This window comes from Astatotilapia calliptera, chromosome 8 (assembly GCF_900246225.1).
Source record: "Astatotilapia calliptera chromosome 8, fAstCal1.2, whole genome shotgun sequence".
Lineage (NCBI taxonomy): Eukaryota > Metazoa > Chordata > Actinopteri > Cichliformes > Cichlidae > Astatotilapia > Astatotilapia calliptera.
The window spans coordinates 25764583-25782329 of NC_039309.1; the positions used below are offsets into that span (position 1 = coordinate 25764583).

A 17747-nucleotide genomic window follows, 5' to 3' on the forward strand; every position below is an offset into this window, starting at 1 on the left:
AAGTTGTGCCTCCATCACTTGTGTCCAGATCACACGCTGCACAGCCGTGCTGCTCCATCTTTTCACTTTCATTTCTGTGTTTGCGCGTGCGCAGTGTGAGAGGCTGCGGTGACACCCTCACGACGGCTGACAGGATTTCAAACAGGTTTGATTTTCTTACGACCAAGCGATTGATGATCGGGAGCTGCTCCTGAGGTGTTAATCGCTTCTCGTTACCCCATGTATACTACATGACACACGATGAAGGCGAAACTCGGACCAATCACCAAAACGGTCGCACGACTGAAAAATCGGCTCAAAATGAGCCAAAAATCGCACAGTGTATGCCCAGCACTACATACACACTCTTTCCCAAACGCACACACACACACATATACTTATACACACTTTGTCACACACTTGCTGGTACATGAGGACATAAGGGCACTTTTATGGCCACTGCTTACCTCCTGTCACGCTGTGTCATATCACATCAACTGGCATTACCATTTTGGCCATTTCTTTCATCTGGTCGTGTATTGTATATCACAACACATGATGTGTTGCGATATAGCCAAAAAATATGTTTTATTTTAACCATTTTTTAACCATCAGTTGCACACAGAGGTTTTTCACAAATGACAATATTCTCACAGTCTTTCTGTGGTCAACACTAACCCTTTAACAAAAAAAAGAAAGCAAAAGTCAAATTTAAAACAATTGTAATTAAAAAGGTGTTCTCTGTGCTTATAACATATAAAAACTGTAAAATGTGATGACCTACAGAAACAAAAGTGTAGTTAGTGTCTATAAAAACCATTGACCAAAAACTGTCACAGGTATCAGAGCATCTCAGAACTATTGTCTCTATATGTGCTAAGAAGTTTAAACAGCAAAAAGTGGTAAAATGGAAAACGGTTCCAAGTTCAGACAGTGCCTTCAAAAAAAACGGAACAAGAACAGTCATATCACAGGTATTAGAGCATCTCAAAACCATCTAAATAATGATCGCGCTACCTGTTCTAGAATTTAAACAACAAAACACACCACGCAAAGCGGTAAAAAAATTCACAGAAGCTAACGTATAATCAAGAATTGTGACTTTATTACTCCTGAACAAGAACACTGTCATCTGTGTTTAAGGTGTGTAAGTTCTGTGCCAAAAACACAAGCTCCAGGTTTGAGTGAAGCCATGTGACCACATTACCACTAGTACTAAATACCACGTTCCGCATTTAGGTTCGACATCCTCTTTGGGAAATCCAAACCACTGCCAGATGATTGATCCAGTGCTGTTTCTCTTTGGAACCATCTTGTCTGGCTCCTGTTCAGTTACAGTCTCATTTCCTTGCTTGTCTGAGACTCTCACTGTCACCATATTTTTCCCTATTTGGTAGTATATAAACACGCATGCTCAGTGCAGTGTGCCAGGTAGAAAAATTTGTGGTTGGGGGGTGGGATTAGTGATGCATTTATAGCATGTGGGAGAAAAAAAACTGCAGACAGCTTATTATTACCATGGCAATTTATACTCGATGGTTACAGTAGAGCCATTTTAACCATCATAATTGAAAAAACTACATTTGCTATATCACTCAGACTCATCTTACTGGGGAACATAAATAAAACTGACTGTGCAATGATGTTACGGTGGCACAATCAATGCAGAGGATATACTGACGCCCTTAGGTCTTTTAGTATTCTGCAGTGCATTATTCTTGAATTCTTGATTATTTCAGTTTCTTTCCTCCACCAACTTGTCATGCAGGAGGGGTTTGGACTGAGGAAGCCCTGGATCAGTTTGAGAGGCTGACATATTGTGCCTCTTGGAGACCCCTGCAGGCCAAACTGTGCAGCTACTCTCACTCGGAAATCTCCTCATGGCCCAGTGTCAAGCTCTATGACAACAGTGAGGGCAAGGTTAGATAGGATTTTATTTCTTAATAATAAGACTTTAATAAGCCTGTGTTTGGTTTGTCCTTTACCCTGTCTCCTCTTTCCATGTGCATATCATGTAAAAAAGGCTGTGAATGTTGGAGAGGAGCTTATACGATTGGGCTATGCCGTTATCTTCCATGAAGATTTGAATGGAAAAAAAGAGGGCTGCAATCTTGGCTGTCTGCAGATGATGCTGGTAAGTTACTCATTCTGCTTTTCGTGTCTTCCAGCGTCTCTTACTTCTTCCTGGACAAAAATAGGGTATCAATATACTTAATCTTGAACAGGACGTCTGTAAGCCAGCGGGAAAAAATCCTGGAAAAATCAACACTGAACAGAGAGATAGATCAAAACTGCTGGATGATTGTGGAATTCTCATTTTTGGGAATCCAGACTCCCTCAGTTAACCTCCACTGACTGACAACAACCCTGACTTGCAGCCATGATTTGCAGGTGAGTCATGGCTGCAAGACTGATACCATTTAGTCTTCTAGCTGGCTGGGCCCATTCCACCTGTACCATTTGGACTATTACTACTGGGTAATTCCGGACTAGGCTCCTCATGCATCTCATCAGGATCAAATCCAGATCCTTAGTGCTGCACTGTAGGTTCCTGCAACAGGGACTTCATCTTGGTCTGATGTACCTTTATACTGCACTGTGCCAGTGGTACTGTTGCACAAATTGGATTGAATGTTGAAAATAAGGGTTAACTTCAAATTCTTTGACTCAAATCAGCAACTAAATGCCAGAAGCTTATTGATGGCTATTAAACGAGGTACAACTTGCTAAGAGACAGTTAACCAAATATTAGTGAGAGTTTATGTTTATATTTGACACTATATGTATAATTCTTACCTTTTGCAGATTAGAGAATATCCAAAATGATTTCCAAATGATGGACCCAATTTTTGTTTTTTAATGTCATAAAATATATATGCTGTATGATTATTCCACCCTTGTAAAAAGAACAGGTAAAAGAAATCATCAGTCAAGTCCAGAATTACAATGGCATTCATGCACATGATGAGTTTATATGAACTTCTGTATGTGAAGGAAGACATTAATAAAAGAATAATAAAGAATCTTGCTTCTTATTATTGGTATGCAATTCTAGCATCCTAGTTTTCTTGGGTGTGCTTGTCAGGTATATTAATCTCTGTCCAACTGTATCCGACAAGGTACTCTGTCATTTTTTATTATTATTATTTTAATTTATCTTTATGCCTGAGAGATTAGGTAATCCCCTTACTTCTGTTCTGAAAGTTTGGAGGACTGTTTAACAGCGGCTAATCACTTTTATTCTTCCAACAGGATGATGTAATAGGAGCATCATCAGAGCTCAGTCTTTCCTGTATTAGTTTATCAGGTGAGTTCTGTCATGGAACTGTAGATTTGCCAGTGACTATGTTTAAGCGATCATAAAGTAACCCTCATACCCTGATGTTACTGGGATTGTATGTTGAAGTAAAAATGTTATCTAGGTTTCTAAATACAACAGAATATCCAAGTGATGTCCACATTGGATCAGATACTTGACTTGGGACACTTCTTACACCTACAGAGAGGTAGTGTATGCCCCCATGTGGTGGAAAATTAACAGGAATGCAGTTCTGTTAAATCAACTTTCTAAAGTGTCTCAAGAAGAAATGAACACAACAATATACATTTTGATTATGATCAATTAACTTGACCCTAATACTCCAAATACTTGTATTCAGTGCAATTTGTAGTTTATCTCTAACAAATCAGGAAATGGTAAATGGCCTGCATTTGTATAGCGCTTTTCTAGTCCATAGGACCCCAAAGCGCTTTACACTACATTCAGTCATTCACCCATTCACACACTGGCGATAGCAAGCTACATTGTAGCCACAGCTGCCCTGGGGCGCACTGACAGAGGCGAGGCTGCCGGACACTGGCGCCACCGGGCCCTCTGACCACCACCAGTAGGCAAACACGGGGTTAGTATCTTGCCCAAGGATATTTGGCATGCAGCCAGGGTGCAGCCTGGGATCGAACCGCCGACCTTCTGATTAGTGGCTGACCTGCTCTGCCACCTGAGCTACAGCCACCCTTATGTTAATGTTTCTAGTTGTTTGCTTTGTGACTAGAATTAGCAAAGATCGTGAAAGATTTGTCTTATTTTAGAGAGGAAAATCCTACATGTTCTTATCATAAAGCAGTTTCCTATCTGGGGGAGGTTTAAATCCGTAAGAAAAAGCAATACAGTGAAAATAAAGATAACATAGTGAAACAAAGGAACGGTGTCACTATGACTCTCAGTCAAGCTTTTGTACCATGGTGGATAAACAAAAAGAGTTGAAGCTGCTGTTACAGTCATTGTTAACTTGAGTGTTTCCTTCTTGCACCTCAGAAGCTGCCTCTATATCAGGAAGTGTTGATGATGTTGTGGAGGACGAGTTGCTGTGAGACCAAAGATATTTAAAAAAAACCAAGGTATCTTCTCCCAGTTTGATGTCTGATTCTGAACATTTGCTAGTGAACGCTCTTGTGTGAACCATTATGTCTAAAAATGATTAACTTTTCTTTAGCAGCCCTCAACATCTACTCCTCAGCATCAGCCCTAATGATGATATAGAGCTTTGCCTAACCTAAACTTGATTACATAAACCCTCTTCCTGAAGCCTTACCTACTTGATGAGTGTGCCACAGTTCTTCCAGCCATTATCCATTTGTTGTTGTTACTTCAGCAAATAATTCTTTGTTTTTTGTTTAATGTTTTGTTCTGCTTTGCTAAATTTTGTGTTCAAGGAATAGGGAAAGGAATAAATCTAGAATGCCAGTATTATTACTGAAAAGCACTGTGATTGGAATTACTGGAGCAAAGTTCAGTTGGTTTGTGGTTAATATTGTTTAGTTTCTTGCTATACTTGTATGTATATCAAAAAAAACTATGCCCATTATCAGGCTTAAGTGAATATATTTTGGAAGTTAAAAGCTAAAGTGTTGTTGAATGTGGTTCTCAGATTTTGTTCAGTGTGAACATATTACATCTACTGTAGAAATCTTTCACAAGAAAGATTGTCTTTGAAAATGTAATAATGTCACTATATCCTAATAAAATATTTATTTTACTTCACATGTAATACTTGTGTATTTTATTTTGAAGTTCTTTTTATATGGAAAAATTTCAAACGAAAGTCAGGAGCTAGTTATAAACAAAACAAAACCATTGAAATTACTGTAACGTTACTGTACTTACACCGACTAATAATCTGTAGTTGTTCTGAAGGCCCCTTTCATTCAGTTACTCTGCGAAGTCTATTTTGTGTCTGCATCGGTCGATGACCTCCATTGCAGATCCACCAATCACACGAAAGTAGGTTACGGTCGCTCATGCGCAGAGGCTGCAGAGTAATTTGTTGATATCCTGCTTGGTAGTATTTAGACTAAAATTCAAAGCTAGGTTATACCCCAGGTGAGGGGATTTGTTTGAATTAGGAAGTGCAGGTAACTGGAAGAGCATCTATATGAAGGGCTGATGGAAAACGCAAGGGATTTGGTGAGTTGGTTTGAAACATTTTTGGGCCGCGAGCCTCCGTTTCCAGTGGATTGTTCAGGCTAGTACGCCTCCTTTGTTGTTATCTGTTTACGATAGCCAGCTAGTGGCTCACCCATCTACACATAATACTAAAGCTCTTTCTTTCGTCTCTTTCTCTCTCTGAAAAAAAAAATCAAGTAGAGTTTTCTTACAAGTCTAACTATTGCAACTATATAATAGACGAACGTAAAAAGGCTTTGCTCTGAAAAAAAAAAAAAAAACCCTGGAGAAACAGGTTCTGCTAGCTAGCTATGCTAGTGCTGTTTAGCTTTAGGAGGTGTTTGTAATAAGGCCGTCCCTTGTTTTAGTTTCGGTATTAGTTTACTTTTTAATATATATGTATGCAAAATGTAGCTTACGAAGGATGTCTTTGGAAATGGGTGTCTTGAGATATATATATATATATATATTTTTTTTTTTAAGTTAAACAGTTGTGCGTAGTGTAATGTTTGAGCTGAGATGCTGTGAAGAGGAAGTAAACTAGCTTTGACAACATGTACGCATTGTTCCGGATCCTGTGATCAGACTTCCATATTTTCACGTAGAATTTATTTATTTAGATGTTTGGGCGTTTCGAACAAAGTCATGCTGACTCAGATATGGTTCGCTGATATTTTCCTACCTGAATCTAAATGATGCATTAATGATGAAAGGCGAACTGTAAAACTGCATCTTTCAACTAAAATAAGTTCAGCTTCACTTCAATACTAAAATTTAGCTTAGGGACTTGATTTTTGTTGACATTTGTCTAAAACATCTTACAAATGCTCAAAAAAGGAAATAATATTGATTACAAAAATAATAAAAATGTGAACTAAAAAGATTTGAATCTTTATTTTCTTCTGGTCCATTATTATATTTTGCATCAACCTTGCAATCAAACTATTTCTTTTGCAACTATTGCAGACTGTGTCTGCTCCCCCATTCTTCCCCTTTCTACCTCCCAAGAATGCCTTAGAGCAATATTCCCTTTCTAGCCTCCTCACAGAAGTTGTTGTTTTAAGTATCTTCGTTTTTTTGTATTGATTCGCACAGAGATTGAGATTAACAGTAATAAGAATTATTTTAAGGCACTATTATTGCTGTGCTTTTACCATTAATTATATGTTCAAAGAAAAGGTTAATTTTATTAATATTAAAAACCATGGTATATTTAATTTGAATAAGAGCGCCGCTGTTAAAAAATAAATAAATAAATAAACTGGGCATCTCTTCTGCACTAAAGACAAATTTTTGGCTAGTTTGTGTGGCTAAACTCCAGAACCACAGAACAAGGACATTTGTAAGGAGCCGTTAAAATAAAGTGCAATAGCTCAAAAGAATTATTTTTCTTTTATTGAGTTTTACTAAAGTAAAATAACTCAAAAGGAATGGAGTAAAATAAAATGATTTGAATGAAATATGTTTTTCTGAACAGTTACCTTCTCTTAGACCAGGGGTGTCAAACTCAAATACACAGTGGGCCAAAATTCAAAACTGGAACAAGGTCGCGGGCTAACGTTAATATTTATTGAAAAAAAAAAATCTTCCTCCAGATTTAAGAATGAATCTCTTCTTATGGACTCAAACAAGTTTTGCTGAAAAACTGAATATGGAACAAGCAAAGCTTAATACTAAAGAATATATATATTAGCTGTATAATACCAGTAGGCCAGCTCTAATAATAATTTGGTATGGCTTTGCGGGCCAAATGTAATTAGGCTGCGGGCCAAATTAGGCCCACGGGCCAGAGTTTGACACCTATGTCTTAGACCAATTTCACTGCTTTCTCCATGACCAATGCCAAAGTAAACGTGTTACATTATACGGAGAAATGGAGAGGAGAACCTCCTGAGCTACAGACACCCCTAAAAGCATCCATATGAATTCATTCAGTGTTTCTCTGTTGTGTCCTCTGTAAAGGCTGAGCGTACCCCACGTTCAGATCGTAAGCGACGAGACTCATTCGGGATGTTTGATGGCTATGACAGCTGCAGCGAGGAGTCCACCAGCAGCTCTAGCTCAGACGACAGTGAGGATGAGGTGGTACCCTCTATCCCTGCTAGTCTGCCCATCATCAAGAACAATGGACAAGTCTACACCTACCCTGATGGAAAGGCTGGAATGGGTCAGTACATGAGGCTTATTTTTTGTGTGTATTGCTTAAATAATAATCTGTGAGTGAACAATAATAGTGTTTACGTTTAGCTGCTGTGGCTCAGGAAGTAGAACGATTATTAGTTTGATTCTCAGCTCCTCAACATTCATATGTGCAAATATCCTTGGCCAAGATATTGAATTACCTAAACAGTTAATGCATTACTTTTGGTATACCCTTTGAATTAAAGCTGAAATTTTTCATTTGTATCACATTTGGTTAATTTAAAATCCACTGTAGTGATTGGGTGGCTCGGTCCCCTTCTGCTCCATTCTACATGCCAAATATCCTTGGCCAAGATAATAACCCCAAGTTGTTCTCCGATGCATCCACCGGACAATGAATGTGTATGACTGTTGGGTAGAAAGTGCCTATAAAAAAGTGCTTGTGCGATTGCATGTGAATGAGTGAATGAGGAAAGATGTATAAAGAGCTTTTAGTATTCAGAGTAGAAAGGCGCTATATAAAAACCAGTCTATTTACCACGTACAGAGCAAAAATTGCAATTGTGTCAATTTCCAAATACTTATGGGGATAACTATAAATGCCATTTACCATTTGTAGACTGCTGATCTATTTCGGTTTGTTTTCACAGCCACCTGTGAGATGTGTGGGATGGTCGGTGTACGAGATGCTTTTTACTCCAAAACCAAGCGTTTCTGCAGTGTGTCCTGTTCTAGGAGTTATTCCTCAAATTCTAAAAAAGCTAGCATCTTGGCAAGACTCCAGGTAAATGCATTATCTTTGATAAACAAGTATAGTAGTTTCATAATTTTGTATTATGTAAATATTAACATCTGCTTTGGTTTTTACAAGGGCAAACCACCAACAAAAAAGGCTAAAGTCTTACAGAAACAGCCTCTCATGGCAAAGTTGGCAGCTTATGCCCAGTACCAAGCAAGTCAACAGAACCAGGCCAAACTGAAAGCGGGTAGGCTATGAAAAAGCAATCATGATGGGGCTCATATTTCTGCTCTTTTTGATGTACACAAGCAACAAACTAATTGTTGTTTCCGTCAGTGGTCGCTGGAGAGAGTTTTGACTGGGGGCAGTATATCTGTAGCAGTAACACGGTGGGGGCTCCTGTCAGCTGTTTCAAGCATGTAAGTAGCTGGAGCTGAGAATATGGTCACCACTGATATGATACTATGATTATCATAGCTGATAACTTCTGTGCCTCAGGCCCCCATGGGAACATGTTGGGGAGATATTGAAGTAGGTGTGAGGATTGAAGTGCCCAACTCTGATACCAACTTCTCCACCAAGGTGTACTGGATAGCAGAAATCATAAAGCTAGCAGGTAAACACTACAAGTAATTAAGGTAAAATCTCTCACACAACCCTTGGGGTGTTTTTAATTGTGTTTGTGTCTTTTCATTTTTGTGAACTCTGTTAGGAGTAAAATCTCTCACGACAAGCACAAGTCCATGTGCATACGGGTGTTTCGCTGTAACAACAATTGTGTTGCGAGAAGTCTTTGCTCATTAGCGCTTCAGGCTGTTGATCCGAATAAAACCACGCGCGTGAGTTTTTGTGTTGCACTTTGTGCATACGCGCGTTTCGCGTCTACCGCTCGAGTTGGAAAAATCTGAACTCCAGCGTCAAATCGCGCCGCGACAACCAATCAGGAGCCTGGTGACGTGGCTGTTACCTAGGTCAAAGGGGCAGATCCAGCCAAAGCCTTTCATACTTCAATGGAGGGGAAGGCTAATCAATGCGGTAGCAAACAACTCGGAGCTGTACAACACCAGCTGCTTTCAGTACCGAGACAGGAATAAAAAGGACCGAGCTTGGAGGAAGATATGTGAAGAGATCGGGCAACCTGGTAAGTTCATTCATTTCTCTTTTGAAAGTTTTCACTGACCCGGGGAAGCCGCACAAAAGCTAGCAAGCCACCGCTATTTTCCCACTTACGTACAAATACCGTTCTGCTTTTATGCATGTTGTCATTTAGGAATATATTTTATTGTTTATTAATAAACAGTACACAGTGGTCCCGCTGTTCATCCGTCACTGCTTTGCTTTTTCGCTGATTTTTTATTGCACAGTACAGCATTGCATTCTGCAGCCTGATTGACAAATCTCCTGCGCTTGCCAAATTTATCACGTTTGGTTTTGATAACCATCGCGTCCAATAGAAAAAACAGCACAAAAACACCCATAACTATGAGCCTCATTCGGAAATAGACACCTGCACCGTGAGGGAAAAAGGCGCACGAAAGTGGCGGGCAGATGAAGACAAACCGCGGCATAATAATACTTTTACGTTTTGCAATCTACAAAGGTTTGCACTTTGAGAATCAATTGTGAGAACTGTGACCAGGGGCTAGTTATTCTGAGAACCCCTGCAATAAATGAGGGACCACTGTCTACTCTACGATTATTATATCCAACCTGTTAACATTTAATACTGTATTGATAGAACCAACTGATTCTGCAGCAGAGCATCCCCAGTCCCTGAGCTCCTGCTGCTGCACCCACAGATATGTACAGCAAGCACTGATACCTTTTTAGTCGGTGGGATTCCCTTGTGATCACCTTTACTAAATATCTACAACCAATCTGATTATATCCTGTTATTGTTTTTGTTCTTTTTTCAATGTTGAAATTAAAATCTAGTAGCAGCCTTCTCATTTCTTTGTGTTTTGTGCTGTTTTACAGGCCCACAGAGGAGGACGGCTCCGAGGCAGATGAGGGACGGGTCCCAGGACGGTCCATCGGCGGTGGAGCTGGCCATCCTGGAGTCCCTGAAGAGGCCACACCAGTCTCCAATGGAGCATTTCCTCCTCAGCCTTGTTCCTGCTCTGGAGAGCAGCTGGTCCTTTTTATTCCTGTCTCTCTGTAAATTCTTATATTTTATATATTTATGTTTAATGTTTTTCTGTTTGAGACTTTTAATATTATTTCAAATAAATGTTTATAATGACTAATGTCTCAGTTCTACTACACAGCAAATGTTGGCACACAACTTGACACATGTAGAATTTATTTCATATTATACTAATGACAAAATATACTGATACAGTGGGATGCAGAAGTTTGGGCAACCTTGTTAATAGCCATCATTGTCCTGTATAAATCGTTGGTTGTTACAATAAAAAATGTCAGTTAAATATCATACAGGAGACACACACAGTGATATTTGAGAAGTGAAAAGAAGTTTACTGGATTTACAGAAAGTGTGCAATAATTGTTTAAACAAAATCAAGCAGGTGCATCAATTTGGGCACCACAAAAAAGAAATGAAATGAATATTTAGTGTATATCAATGTGTGTGTCTCCTATATGATATATGGGGTGCCTTTGTCTGGATGTGCTTCCCATCCAGAGCTGCACAGCACAGAGGAAAGTTCCAGCGCTCCTGGAATCCCTCTGTGATGGAGCGCCAGTCTCCAGGTGAAGGCACAGCCATGAAGTCGTCCACTAGACAGTCCCAGATGGACGTCGCTGCCTGGGGGGTGATCTGGCTCACCGTGGACACACCGACTCTGAAACTGAACGCGATGGTCCTGAAGGAGTCCCCGGTGACAAGGAACCTGGACAAAATTGTTCAAAATCAGTATTATGTGTACTGCAGTTACAAAATACATTATTCAAATTCCAAAATACTTTTGTGATGTCAGATATAAATCACAAAACTTAAATCTTACATAAAACATTTTGTAATTATAAGGATAATTACAAAATGTATATTAGATAATATCTAAAACAGTTGTGTTTTGTTTTAACTTTAACATATCATAATTTGATTGGTAGCAACTTTCACTACAGTGAGCCAATCACTCATAATTCCTAAACATGTCAATCAGGTAGGAATGAAGTGAGACATTAATAGAAATAAAGAGTTGTGTGTTGACATGTAGCCCTTTCCTTGCTTAAATCATTAATATTTTTGAGAAATTAATCTGTGATAAGACAGCTTATCAAGATAGAACCATGTAACTAGAGATGAACCAAACTGTTCAGTTTTATCTAACTCTGTTTTAATAAAGGCTGTGACCCCTGCTATAGAGTCTGACAGCTGCAGGGATTATATACAAATATTCAACTATCCCAGAATTAAACCAGGTCTAAATAAAAAGGAGTGAGTATCACTACAAGGTTAACTCAGTGGTGCTAATGCTACAGTTTGATATCAGCAAACACCGAGCGCATACATTGATGTGACACCACAGCCATGCTATCATTCAAACACTGATAACAGCATAAATCGAATTAAATCGGGACTTGATGAGAGCTTCTGAGTATCACTAGAAATATTATAAACAGTCGTCTTTGTACCACAGTTTGCTTTCAGTAAACACCGAGAGCATTCACTGTTAGCATAGCACATCCATGTTAGCAGTGTATAACTGGATGGATTAGCATATTAGCACAGATATCAATAAAGGACTACCGTATTAAATAGTTTTACTAACCTCAGGCAGACGGACAGGCGCTCTGCAGGTGGGATTGAGCGCCTGTAGTTGGTGTTTAAGCGGGCGATGCTGGGACCGACGAGGGAAAGCAGGTCCTCAAACTGGCCGACGGTGATAGCGCTGGAATCGGCCGTCATCCAGGCGCAGCTCCTGGAGCAAGTGGTGAAACTCACCAAACTGCTCATGCCTCTGGAGGACCTGATGGACCCAGGTACGGCGAGGACGTCTTTTACGCCGCTGCTCTGCTCTCCACAGTACATAGAGAAGGGAGACTCTCTCTTCAAGCGCTAGCTCGATAGCTGCCATCTTGCAAAGATACCAGTCTGGCACAACTCCCTCCCACATTCCTCCCACATTTCCGGTTCACGCGCGTCAAAATATCATATTTTGACGCGCGATGGATTTTTCTTGGACACGCGTTGAGACGCGAATGTACACGCGTCAAATTAGGGGCGTTTGGGGCGTTTTATTCGCGTCCATCGCGTTCGGTGTGAACACAGAGTAAGTGTTAATGCTGAATAAGTACATCACGACATAGCAAATGTATGCAAAGTCCAATGTAAAAGTCACACTGAACATTTGAACAGTTAGTTTCGCTGTTTCCACAACAAGTAGTTGTTGTTGATGAGACAGTGAACCACAAGAGAGGCATTTGGCTTTACATAAAAGAGAACTTGCAGCTGCTAGTTGACTCAGAATCGGTGTAGTAAGGTTGGGTGATTGGACGAATTTATCAACGATCAACGATAGGCTGAGCCTTTCGCCAATCGTTTTTACAAGAGCAATTTATTTATTTGCCCGTTAGTAAGTTTGCTAATAATGTTGGTTGAAGCTAAGAGAAAAAGTCAACAAAAACAATAATAGCGCTGTTTTAACGGCACCCTCCTCAGTGTGCCCCCAAATGCAGCGATCAATTTACACAAAGTCATAACAGAAAGAAAGAAAGACAGTATCCTATGTTCAGTAAAAAACAAAAACATTTTATTTAAATAAAAAAATACAATGTTGGGCAGGGAAACAAAGAAAAACTGGTTTCTTTTTTCCACTTTAACCGTGTTTACTAGGGGTGCAACGATATTCGTATCGATATTGAATTGTTCAATACAGTGCTTTCGGTTCGGTACGCATATGTATCGAACAATACATTTGTAATTTATTTTATCAACTTTCCTTCTGACGATGCTGTCTGTGTTGAGCGCTCAGTGAATCTGCGTTCGACTACTCCGCCTAGGCTGCACTGTCGAGCGCAGATCCACTGAGCGCTCAACACAGACAGCATAGTCAGAAGGAAGAGCGCAGGGCAAGCTAGCAAGACAGAAGTTCAGCTCTCCTTGCAACATGGACCTCCCCCACTCTCATTCAGATCTGGCGTTTGGAATTATTTTGGTTTTCATGTGACGTATGACCCTGAAGGTAAGCGAGTCATGGACTAAAGTAAAACAGTATGTTGGATGTGCCATGCAATGCTCAATTACATGGGTGGGAACTAGTGTGTTAGCACAGTTAGCTGGCCGTCTAGCCCCATGCACGGGGCGATCGGCGGTAGCTCGTTAACGGAGATTTGCCGTGTTGTGGCGTTAAGGTCATTTCAACGAGATTAACCTGAAAGCACTAGTGGGAACACAACGAATATGACTGCACATTTACGCCGACATCATCCTAGTGCAAAGACAAAAACAACAAGCATGCTACTAACTTTAGCCAAGTCATTTAGACAGCTGTTAGCACATGATTCTCCTTATGCTGCTGAGAATATAGCCCAGAAGAAGCGGATAGTATAGCTTTTATTTTGGAAAGAGACATTTCTCTGTAATAAACTCTCTTTTCCAAAGATGAGTGATTCCTCAATCAGATACAGGGCTCGCAAAATCGCTAGCCCGACGTCCTGGGGCTAGCGATTTTTTTCAGACGGGCTACCCTGCCCGTCGGGCTATTGTAGGAAGGAAAAATATTTCAATGCTTTTGCATTCTTTCAGAAATGTAGCTGGGTAATTATGTCATTGGCATCGGCGAGCCACTGTCAATATGTGACATATTGAAATCGCGTTTGAATTTGTGCTTGTTTTTTTGCTTTCACTTTGCAATCGTGCGAACTGTGTATAGAGAGCGACAGCACTGATCTGTGAGTGATGATAATTTGTGCACCAATTCCTCTGACATCGTCTTATTAATCGTTAGCTTACTATGCAAACATGACAAGTGAAATCTCCCGCAGCTTAAACATGTGAGAGGTTGATCGCGCAGAGAATCGCTGAGCTTATATGAGTGCGTGTGTAAAAGCAGCAGGATATATATTTTAGTTCTGCTGAGCCAAATAAGACAGGTCAGGGTGAAGAAGTGACAGCCAAAGAAAAGCTTACCACAAAACAGAAAAGTTATGACAAATCAGACTATAAGGCAAAAAGAAAGTGCAGCTTTATGGTTTCATGGACAAAAGAATTTGTGTGGCTGCAATATGACGAGCTAAATAACCAGGGCTGCACATAAGTGGTCTGCAGGTGTGCATTCGCTGTCAAAATAAAAAACACGCACAAGGGTTAGGGTTAAATTTAAAAACTGTACTTTTGAGTTAAAATATATATTTATAATTTTAATAAATGACAAATTAAAAAGGCATGAACATTTTTTTTGTATTGAAAAAATATCGAACCGTGACACCAAAGTATCGAACCGAACCGTGAATTTTGTGTATCGTTGCACCCCTAGTGTTTACAGGCTCTTCCAATGTTTATCTGTCTTACACACTCGACCAAACAACAAGATACAAAACGTATGTTAAAAAATGTTTCTTCCAGCGAACATAAAAAAAATCTTTGACGTAAAGTTGTCTTTTGTGCGATTTGGTGCCTCTCAAATAAACAAATGACTAATCAAGAACGTACCTATATTAATACTGAAACAAACAAGAAAAGAAAGTGAAATATTCCCTCCAAAAAACGTATAAATTCAAAAAGTCACCTGTGCAAATATATCACCTATCGTCATTTATTGGACTGACGAATGCCGGTTGGAAAAATCCTACATATCGCCCAACCTTGTAAAGTTGTAGCCTTAAGTTTTTCTAGGTCTTAATACTACACACTGACATGCTGCAAGAATAGTTGTATTTATTTTTTTTTTAAATTACAGTACTAAAATAGTTTAAAAATTCATTCTCAATTGAGCCAATATCATCCTCATTAGTCAGACCCATATCTGTCAAGGTTTATTGCTTTGTCCTGGCAGCAATTGTGTTGATGACAATACTGACAACAAACCTACACATAGATGAAAGTACCAGATGTATCCCTCTACCTGAGCTAATAAAAGTCTGTATTTGATTTTTGTTTTACCATAAACAAAGAAATAAGCAACAAACCCCTTCTCCCATTCCACATGTGACAGTCCACATCCCAACAAATAAAATGTGCAAGTTGACATCAGAGGGGGAAAAAACCTTAAAAATAAGATGTTTACATTCATTGGTATGTTTAGCTGTCACATGTATTTATCATCTATGTGTAAAGTACAGGACACTCTGATTTCCATTCCTTCACTAAGGCTTCACTTCAGACATCTTTGTTATGAGCTGTTAAAGAAATTCAGCACTGAAACAGAAGTGATTTTCTGAGATTGTTTAGAAAGAAACCTTTGGAAGGGAATCGATACAGTATAAATAGTTTTCTCACCAACAGTGAGGAGAAATAACACATTATTTATACCCAGTGTTGGGTAAGTTACTTTAAGTTAGTAACTTAGTTACATTACTAGTTACTTCTATCAAAAGTAACTCAGTTACTTCAAGTTACTCGTTACTTTCAGAGTAACTAGTTACTAGGGAAAGTAACTTTGGTTTTACTCAAAATTCTCTTGTTAATGTGTTGCTTCCGTAACCCAGCAAGATTGTCAGTCTTCTAGCTTGCTTACTTGCCACAAGTGCACTGTGCCACCTACCAATAGAAAGGAAAAAATAATGTGCACATTTCCACGAGAGAAATCCCACGCCTGATTCTATCCTAGCCTGCTTTTTACATCCAACACAAAAACTGCAGTCGTGGTGCTTTCGATTGTACTCAGAACTCGGAAATTCTGCCTTCTGAATAGGAAGATGTAGGTAACACCAGACTGCAGATGAGCTGCATACAGAGCTGGACTGGGACAAAAAAATCGTCCCGGGCATTATAGGAAAAATCATAAAGCCTTTGAATGAAAATAAACACTGTTGTGACAGTGATGTACACTGTTCTGATGGTATACATGCATCAATCTATCAATTGTTTGTTGTAAGACTCAGATAATTATTTTTTTTAAAGGGAGACATTTTAAATGAGAATAAGAAAGTATTTCCTTGTGCCCCCCTTTCCCTTTTAATGCTCTACCTGGCCCCCTGGCAACACTTTGCTAGACCCGCCCCTGCACAGTTACCAGCTGTCAGCTACTTAGAAAAGGATCCTGGTGTTATTTGTCTCTCAGAAACAGTTCATTTATTAAGTATTAATAAATAAGCGCTTTTCACAGCGCTTATTTATTAAGCGCTGTGAAAAGCACTTAATAAATAAAGTTTACTTACTTACTTACTAGTTTACTTCATAACTTCCCTTCAACTCATTCATGTTAACTAAAAGGTAAACCGGTTTCTCCATCACAGCTCTGATGATTCAGTAAGGACATCTCCTGGTTTCATCTTCATGTTTCCCTCTCACCACATATCCAAACCGACATCATGACCAGCAGCTTTACAGCTGTGGCTCCAGCAAACATCAGCTGATACTAGAAAGTAATTTTAAATAAATTCTAGCTGATCAAGCTTAAACGTTGTTTAGCGCGACATCCGCTGGTTTCCTCTTTCTGGCGCAAAGTGGGCGATAAATAAACACGAGAGAAAAGCCGATCAGCTGATCATTGATCAGTTTCATGATTGAAGTAGCAACAGGAGAGAGAGGGGAGAAGAGGCAGCTGTGCAGCAAAGACACAGAATAACTCCAGCTTTGTGTCTTTTTCATTGTAGCTGAAGTCCGGGACAAACTGTGTTCCTTTTCACCTCAATACGAAACGTGTAATATTTTCTCTGAATACGAGACGATTCCGTTTTTTACGGGACGGTTGGCAACTCTAATAATTAACCTTATGAACAAAATAAAGTTCAACATCAGTAACATAGCACCACCCAGCTGTATAGAAACTCCGTCATGCTAGCTAGCATGCAGTACGAAAAAGTCAGCATAACAAAAATAAACTCCACCTAAACTTGGTTTATATCTGACCCAGATGAACTGCAGGTCATAACTTCTTACCTGAAGTTCAGTTCACCTGACACTCTCGGACCAGCGGCCGCTTCGGGTCTCTCCTCTTGCCTCCCTTTTCCTTCATCCACCTGCTGGCCTCCACCACTTGCTAATGTTATTGAATCTGTGGAAGCTCCGCGATAGCCACCACACGAAGTAACGAATAACGAGCCTATTTAAATCCCAGTAACGAGTAACGCGTTCCCGGTTTTGGCATAATAACTAGTTACCGTGCTCGTTACCACAATAATAACGTAGTTACTGTAACGCGTTACTTAATAACGCGTTAGTCCCAACACTGTTTATACCACATGTGAATACGGTCTTTGTATCAAATTTTTTTTCTCCAACTAGTCAAGAAGCTGAATATAGAATAAGCAAACTGACCGCGGATAGTGGTTAATTTTTCAATCTACTGTTTCTGATGTCAAGAATTAGTGCGCACA

The 17747-nt window shown here is 39.6% G+C and overlaps 2 protein-coding genes across 5 annotated transcripts in view; both read left to right on the top strand.

Annotated features, from left to right (window-relative positions):
- The window catches only part of tdrkh (tudor and KH domain containing), a 34982-nt gene extending 29962 nt beyond the window's left edge, over positions 1-5020 (top strand). For 2 of the 4 annotated variants that reach the window (XM_026177599.1, XM_026177602.1), the window contains 3 exons: positions 1748-1899; positions 2003-2113; positions 2205-3224. In XM_026177599.1, the coding sequence (XP_026033384.1) occupies positions 1748-1899; positions 2003-2113; positions 2205-2324 (383 nt within the window). In that variant the 3' untranslated portion in view covers positions 2325-3224. The other 2 variants (XM_026177600.1, XM_026177601.1) reach the window with 2 other exon arrangements.
- A 64-nt stretch (positions 5021-5084) lies between these two features.
- The window catches only part of mbtd1 (mbt domain containing 1), a 44789-nt gene continuing 32126 nt past the window's right edge, over positions 5085-17747 (top strand). Inside the window, exons 1-6 of the mRNA XM_026177598.1 lie at positions 5085-5443; positions 7385-7589; positions 8215-8348; positions 8436-8550; positions 8640-8722; positions 8802-8919. Of these exons, the coding sequence (XP_026033383.1) occupies positions 5423-5443; positions 7385-7589; positions 8215-8348; positions 8436-8550; positions 8640-8722; positions 8802-8919 (676 nt within the window). The 5' untranslated portion in view covers positions 5085-5422. The remainder of the gene's footprint in view (positions 5444-7384; positions 7590-8214; positions 8349-8435; positions 8551-8639; positions 8723-8801; positions 8920-17747) is intronic.